The sequence below is a fragment of the Bradysia coprophila genome (assembly GCF_014529535.1).
Source record: "Bradysia coprophila strain Holo2 chromosome X unlocalized genomic scaffold, BU_Bcop_v1 contig_20, whole genome shotgun sequence".
NCBI classification, from domain to species: domain Eukaryota; kingdom Metazoa; phylum Arthropoda; class Insecta; order Diptera; family Sciaridae; genus Bradysia; species Bradysia coprophila.
The window spans coordinates 352,455-362,272 of record NW_023503307.1 but is presented as its reverse complement, the minus strand read 5'-3'; the positions used below and the strand labels follow the sequence as shown (position 1 = coordinate 362,272).

Sequence of the window (9,818 nt, the reverse complement as noted above, 5' to 3'; positions counted from 1 at the left end):
CCGATCACTGCCGCCCATGTAATGCTTCGAACTCGAACGCAAGTCCGTTTTCTAAGCATTTTTGGAATCAACTGGATTAAATTGCATCCGGTTAATTGATTTAATCAATTTAATCCATTAAAGCCCGAATAAGTGATCTCAAGGTCCCTGAACACAAAACAGAAGGGATTGATTTGTTATCTCCTAAGGTATCATTCACAAACAATGTAAGTTTTAAAGGGCGATGAAGAAGTTGGACATAAGCTTGCGCTTCACACATTACAAATAACCCCAAATTGTGGATGAAGCGTAAAATGAACTAATATGAGGAAGTCCCGCTATTTAATTTAATTTTTGACACCTTCCCCTTTGACACTTAAATAGGGTTCAAAAATTAATCAAATCTCGCTTCCCCTAATATCGTGACGTCATTTGTGAACGGCCTCTGTACTGTTGATCTGCGATGCGCATGGTAATGTGTTAAATTTCACATATGTTTCCCCGATTTTCCAATTTAATTTCTGATTTCGGTGTAAGGTTTGTCTTTTATGCCCATTCTACGATAATGAATGAATCACTTTTCACATACAAAGCGAACGTAATTCCATTTTTTTTTGTTGTTGTAATATTTTCCCTAACATCGCCTAGTTTAGGAAAGGTGAATATTAGTCGTAAATAGATTTTGTGCAGCTAAAAGCAAAAATGAAAAATTAACGTAAAGATAGAAAAATGAAGGAGAGAAAAATGTAGAACAACGGTTGTTTTGTGGTGATGGACTGAGCTTTGTATTAATTCCATAATGAAGTTCAACCGTTTTTTTTTATTTCAGTATAAAACAATTCACTACCTTATCAATTTCGAAAGCATAGCTTTTAACACACTTTTATGCATTACAATTAAAACAAAAAATATTTATTTAAAAAAAAGAGTCTTTAGACGAGGAAGGAGCAACAGAATATATATATTAAGTATAAAACGAGAGAAAATATTAGTTAAATGAAACTTAATTTACTTAAAAAAATGAAATATGAAGCAAAACAAAAAAAAATGAAAAAATGTCGTTCATGTTTTGTCTGATGAAACATTGACGCGTCATTATAGATTCCACTAATTTATTACTATTTTTATGTTTAAATTATTATTACAACTTTTACAAATTTAAAACCGAAATATAAAAAAATGAAGAAAATATCGCAGTTTATATTTGTTTCAATTTATAACATTTAGGATGTAGCTAGGTTAAATATAAATAAATTAAATTGTCAGAAAAAAGTTTAAGATTTGAAAATGAATTAAATTTTTTTTCTTTTCTTTTTTAAAACTAAAAGCATAAAAAAATTGATTTGAATCGTAAAACTGTGTGACTTGTATCTGGCCAAGACTTTAACTCGATTTTTTAAGCACCGTCAGCCTTTGAGAATTTTCTTTGTTTGATAAAATCGAAAAAAAAAATTACAAAAAAAGTAAGAAAATTTTTCGATTTATTGATTTTCTCTATTTCCAAAAAATTTAGAATAAAATCGAGAATACCAATGAAAGTTCAGAACAGCTGCGGTTGATCTGCCAATTCATCTTAAACGCGCGCCGAGAAAATGAATACGTTTGATTGCGGAAATCAATTTTTTATGTCCTCCGTGCGGGCGATATACCATACCTGTGTTACACTTTCATTTGAAAATACAGTGGATGCTAGTAAAATTTAGGCATGAATTTGCTTCAACTGTTTTTCATCTGGTCCACTCATCCAAACTTCTTAAACATTTTTTTTTGATTTTAATACTACCATGCGTGAGTGTAACTATTTCATTTGTATAAAGACGAAAATACCGTTTTGTTTGCATGAGTGCCTAAATTTAACTGACGTCGACTGTATCTAAAAACAATTTTCTTCGCTTTAGCGATGTCAAGAAAATTCATGAAAAATCAAAAAAAAACCTGGAAAATACGAAAACATTTTCTCGAAGGCAGGCAGTGTTTTTCAGCCACATTATTTTTTGTACATGTTTATTTCTGTACACGAAACAACGAAGAATGTATACAGAAAAATTTGGATCTTGGTCCATTACATTTTTATCTATTTGCACAATAAAATTTCCACCAAATGGTACAATGGGGCAATGGTACAAAAATCATTTTTTTAAATGTTCTGGCCGGACGACTCAGCTTTATGATCCTTATTATTTGAAAGTGAATATCGATGTCGACAAAGTATAATATTTAAGAAGGGTAATAGAGATATGCTTTTAAAAAGTATTAAACACAATATGGTGTCAAATTGCTCACATCGATACAAAAAAAAAATAATTTAAAATTTGTATTCTAATCATTAAAATTGCAACAATTTTTACTTTTAATTTCGTCCATTTTCCTTTAGTTGTCCTTGTGAATTAACATTTCTCGCATTTTTTTGTTTGTTTTTATTATCAATTATCAAAACTATATTTAACAATAACAAATGATTTTCTTTTAAAACCGAAAAATCGAGTCGTTTTATTATTATTATAACTCCGTTGCACGATTTTATACACATTCTTCTGCTGAACCGAGTTCCTGAAAATTGATCATTTTAGCAAAGAAATGAACTCAAAGCACAGTCCCTTCGGAAGAAATCGAACCCGAACAATTGCATTCGTCAGCAATTTTATGCTACAATTTTCCTGCACCTCTTTTAGGGCATCTCTTTATGTAGTCATAAACTACTCTTTTTCAGTAGTTAAAAATCGTACAATTCCAATTGATGAGAAAAAATGATTAATCAAATGCTCCATGACAGGGCATTAACTCCTGATTTGATTTGATTTGATTTGTAAACGACCGATAAATTAATGCAATACTACCGATAAAAAATAATAAAATACCGATAGAAATAAGGTACATGTCGATGGCACCTCCACCATTTATGGATGAGTATTTCTTTGTCTGTGAATTTTTTTTAGCGTATTATTTTCTAAAGGGACTAATTATTAGACGGTGCGAGAAAAAAAAACTCCTAAGTTACCGACACCGTTCCGGAGCCCGGCTCACATTGCGGCCATCCGCTTCGCTCCGGGGCAATGGGCCGGATCGCTCGACGTGTTAAAACGCTTTTTATGTACAATGAAAATTGGCATTCAATTCATAAAAAGTTGAATTCTGTAGGGACTAACTAAACTACTTTACGTTACATTTTATAAACGAATGAATTCCCTAGGAATTACGGCCTCAATCTCAACTCATCTCAACAAAATCTTGAGTTGTTCTAAGATATTCCAGATCACTTAAAAAAAAATTATGGTGCAGGTCGTGGAACTCGCGTCAACTTCGTCGTCAGATGGAAGAGGTGCCAGATACTCCGTCCAATATGAAAAATACTATTTGTACCACGGACTAAAAGTCTTTTTTAGCGTATTCGATTCCTGACCTCGCCATCGGCTCTGTCTGGAAACTTCTCAGACGCTAAAAAATACTTTTAGTCCTAGGTACGAAATGAACTATTAAAAAAAAAAATTGTTTATCTAGTGTCAAAATGTCGCGACTTCGCGCTTATTTCCGACACACTATAAACAAAACGCTGTTCCTATGAATGCTAACAGGCCTTTGTAGCGAATTCGATTCCAGAACTCTCCTCCGACTCGTGCTGGAAACCTCTCGTTCCCCAAAAAAAACCTCTCAGCATGCGTTAGGAAAAATACTATTTTTGCAACAATTTCAGTTACTGATGATCTTTTTCGCTCAAACAATGCAAAGCAACGCATTTCTGTACAGTTACAGTTATCATTGCGAGTGATGGTGTAAGCAAAATTATGGTTCAGATCACAGCACTGCTACTAGCATGAACATAGAAAATATTCGGAGGCTGATGAAATCACAGTAGGTACTGCGTTTCTATTATAGATTACTTGTTTTATTTGTATGAGTTAAAACATACAATACAAACAATCCTAAGCGGCAGCTCGTATCACTAAAGCCTCCAAATTTGACACTTGTCAATTCAGTGTTCATGCTGGTAGCAGAGCTGTGTTCAGATATAATTTTAAATACAGTTTAGAAATTTAGAAAAGATACAATTACAACCTCACTGGTTGTTCACTACACTAAATAAAATTCATCATTATTGATGAAAATTGAACTTGGGACATGGTTTCTTTCTAAACTTTAAAAAAAATCCATCATCAAATAAACAGGTAAAAATATCACCACAACACTTTCGAGATCTCGAGTTTGTAAACTTGTTTAAACCGCTCCTGAGAAGTGTAAAATATCCGATTTTGGCATATTGTTGTTCAGGAAAATCCATTCATCCCTGTGAAAATGTGAAATCTCTTCAATATCTACAATTGATTGTTCGCAAAGTTTGACTGGGCCTGGAAATAATACGTTATATTGTCTTGGCCTGGCTATAGTCACCAACCGAACACTGCAGCTTCCAACACTGTATACATGGATACTTTCAGATACTACGGTGATTAGGTAAAAGGATATTATTCACTTTCTTAACGCTGGACTAAGTTATCGACAGGAAAAAAAATTAATAAAATCAAAAAAATAAAGAGGACAAAATGCTCATGCAGCAACTTAGCTGTTACATTCCATAAAACAAGACTTAGTATTGCATCTTTATTATACTATATTTGAATTGAAATTGCATTTTATGCTCCATAGTGCCCACTGGTTGTGTCATGAATGGCTATCTCCTTCTTTTTCGATTTCGTACATTCCCATCCATTTCTTCCTTTTTCACATTGATATTTCCAAACGTCACGTGTGGCTGTACATCTGTTTCCGCCATCGCGTTGAAATTGACTGTTGCCAATACCTGCGAAAATTGTCGCTGTTGTTGTTGCTGCCCAGTTATTTCTTTCTCGTTCGTTTTCGGCCGTCTGAGCATATTTTTCTACTCTATTCCGCCATTCTGTGGCTACTTGCGACTCTGAAGATATACTACCAGGCAAAATATGTTTTTCTAAAAATTTTGGATGTGGACACCAACCACATTCATATTTGACTTTAAAACTCAAATGTGGTGCCATTTTCTCTATTTTTCGTTGATCTGTAATTGGTAGCGTGTAAACAGTTTGGCATGCTATATCAACATTTTGAGCTACTGATTTCCCATTGCATTGGTGCACCAAATCGTTTGTTTTATCCTTGTCCATTTTATTTATATCTACCTGGACTTGTGAAAGGCTGCTGGTTGAAGTTTGTTAACGAAAACTACCGTCTGGACGAATTGTTGCTTCCAATGCCAAATTCCTTGGCACGATGAATAAAACAAACGTTATGGCGATTATTGTTTTAAGCAGCAACATTTTCTTCTGTTCAACCAAACTCGGATTTAACACTGAACATGAAGGTTCTTATTGCTTGCTTTTATATGTTATGGTGGGGTCATCAGTCAGTAACATATTTATTATTTACTGAATGTGAAGTTTGTTCAAACCATATTTGGTAATATTCGATAACCTCTTGTAGAAAACATTTTAGGTACTAGATCTGTGCGTTAGCAGCTTTCCTCTAAGCCGATGTTAGATCGGCGTCTGCATTCAATGAAATAATTTAAAAGTCATAGAGTTACACTCGAGGGATGGAATGGTGGCGGTGTTATATTGAACATGTTTGAATGCCTGTACAATTCTTGGGTGCCGATTAGCATCAGCACCACCATATCACATTGTTTAATGGATCATAACTGAGGATCATTATCGACGAGGACCGATAGGCTTTCGATTACTTCCTTCAAACTTTAAGATAACTTTACATTCATCGTTAATGCGAAGAATTTTTTAGAAACTTTACTTGGATCATCACAATTGATGTCCAAATACCTGGCATTATGTTGAATGCATTGATTTAAGAAAGCATCGGGAGGAAGAGTCTTATAATCGATTTCAGTATTATGTTAGCTGACTCTATTTGCGAGAAAATAAACATAAATGAGCGATCTGAGACTACATCGTTAGAAACAGATTTACACGCCGTCCAAAAATGCGGCGATCTTTTTTCGAAATTAAAGAAAAACCTTTGTCATTGCTTTCGTTAAAATTGTATCGCATCTTATCAGTAATTGCACAAATTTCCCTGCTTTTTATGTGCGTAATCGGTGTAACTTTGTTGGCATAGAAGAAAAAAATTCTGTTGAAATTCGTATATGTTAACCTATTATAGTTTTCGATTAACATTGCGTTATCTCTAATTAAAAAAATATATTCAACGCTCATAACATTTGAACTTTTTAATCACATGTTGTTCTGTTATCGAAGGCGGACAGAATTTAAGAGTATTTCAACAACATTTAATTGAACAGAGGTAATTTTTGATACCGTCGACAATGTCAATGGCATAAAATTCAATGTTGAGTCCTTAAGCACTTATCAAATTCACAAAAGAGTGTTTGAAACTTGTTCAGCACCAGTATTTGAATAAGCTGACAATGCAATAAATACTTTCAAAGAATGAGTCACAGTTGAATTTTTCAGCTATTCAGATTGGTTAAAATTTGTCATGTGAACGTTTCAACCATAGAACTAAGCGGAGTAATAAAATTTGAATATTTTTTAATCATAAAGCTGCTCCATTTTTTGACCGTTCATTTATTTAGCTAAATGCAGATAGTTTTCAGCTAAACCTATCGCAAATGCATTGGGTATTGCTAGCAACGACAAATATATCGACCGTCGAATAATGTGGTCGTTATTTTAACCTTTCTAGCCAACAAATGAAGTACAAGATTTTGAACCCAACCCAATAGACTTAGCGAAAATATTGGATACAATTGTAGTTTCTGAAAGTTACTGAAAGTGAAACAACGAAAGAAAAAAGACGTCGAAGAAGTGTGAAGATATTATCTTCGTATACATTTAAGTAAATAGAAACAGTTGATTGTACAAAAATAGGCCCTGAAATTGAGAATAATTAACCATTATCATAAGTAAACGAATTATTTATTTTAAAAATAGATTACACCAATTGCTTGGACGTCTTTTATCTGGGTATGATGCTTCGCTTTGTACATTTGTGCAATTCAGATAGAAATCATTAGTGTAAGTCATCAATTTTCCAAACAGGATGATTTCAAGTAACCATGTTTATTCATTCGATAGAAATAGATAATTTTAGCAGAGACACGTTACACTAAAACCTCATAACGCAAGTACTTTCAATCCTATTTTCTCACAGATCGAAACAGTGGTCAAACGTACCTTAATTTCGTACGACATTGCTGCCTGTCTAATGGCATCGATTCGTTGTTGATGTGATGAATGCATTTAGCATTCGATGTTAACCAATTTAATGATGATCGGTTCATCTTTTGGTTTAACAACTTCAACAAATATAGATACATTGAACTTTGTATCTATAGAAGAATCAAAACACCGTCGTCACATACATGTTGTACGGCTTATGAAGGTTTGAAAAAACTTTCCTAAGTTCACATCGTGTCAGACACAAAAGTCCAAACTTTCAATCCTACTAAAGCTACACAAATTCATCACTCGGACTGCCTGAAATTTTTGCATGCACAGCTCGATGTGCAGATAAACAAATTTTATCCTCAACGTTTCCAACGCTTCACAAATGTAATCGTCAAGACTGCGTACAGATAGTTCCCGACTTTCTCGTAAAAAAATCGGATTTTTGCAAATAGCCATTATGCTGTACGAGTACTTTCTTAGTCAATCCAGTCAACATAATAAATTTTCGTTATATAATAGCCATCAACCAGAATATGATTTGCTAGCGATGTTGCTTTGAGTTTATTTGAAGTTCCGAATGTAGAAGATATAAAAGGGCAGATTTTTGCTTTTCCTAATCTCAGTTTAGTTTATTCTTTCAAAAAACTCTATATACTTGCAATGAAGTACTTCGCTGTCGTTTTGTTGTTAGTCGCAGCTGTAAGTTTTGTTCCCACTTGTGTTAACAACGGCATTTAAGCAAAGTGTTTTACGAGTGAATTTTTACTTCGGCTATAGGTTTCTGCTGACGAATGGACACCCAAAGCTCTTCCAGACCTGCTTGCAGCCCGTAAAGAATGTGTGTCGAAATTGAGTGTCCCTACAGAAACACTGGAACAATACAAGACATGGAACTTCCCAGACGATGAGTTGACCCGATCATACATTACATGCATCTTCAAGGAATTCGGACTTTTCTGCGATCACGAGGGTTTCCACACAGACCGTTTGATAACGCAATTCCAAACTGCTCACGGTGTTGACATTAAACCGAAGATCGATGAATGTGTTACCAGAACCGATGCCGATACAACCAACGAAATCTGGGTATTCAGAGCATTCAAGTGCTTCACAGCTCAACACTTTTCATTGGTTCGTTCTCAATTGACCAAGAAGACTGAATAAACTGCTAACTGATTCGCATTTGTTCGGAGAGTGGTGATGAGAAAGGTACAATAAAAATGACTGTTAATTCTGGAATTGTTTCATTTTTTTGGGTATGCAACGTGATAGTGAGATTTCGAGGCTTGTTTGAAGCTTAGTATGAACTGTTTTTTTATACAATTATTGTTTTGGAAACCAATTTAGTAACAAAATAATTAGCTATGCGGTTCAGTTATTGTGATACCATTTTCTCTGATATAAACAATCCACTGAGTGATTTTCGTCTCGCTAAATAATTTCTATTGTCGTTCCACATCATTTACCTTCATGCTCAGCAAATACAATTTTCTAGAAATTTTTCCACATAAAAACAGAGAAACGGACGGATTACATACCTCCCTCTGAAAAATTTGTTTTCTGTTTAAAGTCCAACATTCGACGAAACCTACATAGAGTCGCTAACATATTCTTTAATGGAATTGTTAACAACTCACGCTTTCTAGAGATAAATTTCAAGAATATTTACTTACACTGTAAATAAATTTGAAACCAGTGGCATCTCCACCAGCGCTTTTCCAGTGTTGTTACATGAAAGCGTCTAAAGTGAAGAAGTTTCGTGTAAATAGATGTTTGTTCGATCTATAGTAGTTAATGACAATTGAAGCTTTTGCCTTTTGCAAAACCTTACCGTCTATCTTTATCGTTGACAAAGAATGGTAATAACATTACCAATAACCAACCAACCAACTGGCGAATGGCATTCTAGAACCATTTTTGCTTATTCTTGGTAAGCTATAGTCGGTAATGCCAAAAGATTCCATTCTACAGATTTCCATAATTTTTTTTTTGTGGTTTTAGTGCCTAAACCGTGTATCTAAGTAAATTCGAGCCAATCTGACTTAGTAACTGTATACGTATGTATAGGGTAAGGGTTTCTACAGTTTGCCAACTAGATTACTCAAAATATTCGATACAAGGAATTGCTTTTGACGAGCAATTTTGCATTGATGGGATCGACAATTATGCTGCGTTTTCCATTGTAATTCGATATTCACCACAGGCGACACAATGGAAAACGCAGCATAATTGTCAATCCCATCAATGAAAAATTGCTCGTGTGCTTTCGGCCTTACGGATGTACATCGGTCAAAGAACAGCAAAGCACTCAAGTTGAATATGTTGTTAATTGTTGAGAAAGTGTTTCGATTTTTACTTTTCTAGACGTGGTCTTCTAGTCAATTTTTCTGAAGTCATTTCCACATATGGTACGCATAAATTAATATTGAAAGCCTCTACCGAGTCTATATAGACCTCTTCAGTTGGCCAAACTAACAACACAATTTGTGAAAACCTACCGCAACTAACTTCACAATGTCGTTTTCGTTTATACAATTTCATAGTAATAACTGAGTGCCTTCCATTCCCATCAATGAATGTACATACCAGGTACGGTCGATTCTTCAAATTCTATCGATTTATCTTGAACATATTCATTATTTTTGTCAAAAAAATATGAAAATGGGT

The 9,818-nt window shown here is 34.2% G+C and overlaps 1 protein-coding gene across 1 annotated transcript; it reads left to right on the top strand.

Annotated features, from left to right (window-relative positions):
* The first annotated feature begins 7,525 nt into the window (after positions 1 to 7,525).
* LOC119068707 (general odorant-binding protein 99a) lies at positions 7,526 to 8,387 on the top strand. The gene is made up of 2 exons (XM_037172396.1): positions 7,526 to 7,850; positions 7,929 to 8,387. Exons 1-2 carry the CDS (start codon positions 7,812 to 7,814, stop codon positions 8,313 to 8,315), a joined length of 426 nt encoding a protein of 141 aa, XP_037028291.1. The 5' UTR covers positions 7,526 to 7,811; the 3' UTR covers positions 8,316 to 8,387.
* Positions 8,388 to 9,818: the final 1,431 nt, after the last annotated feature.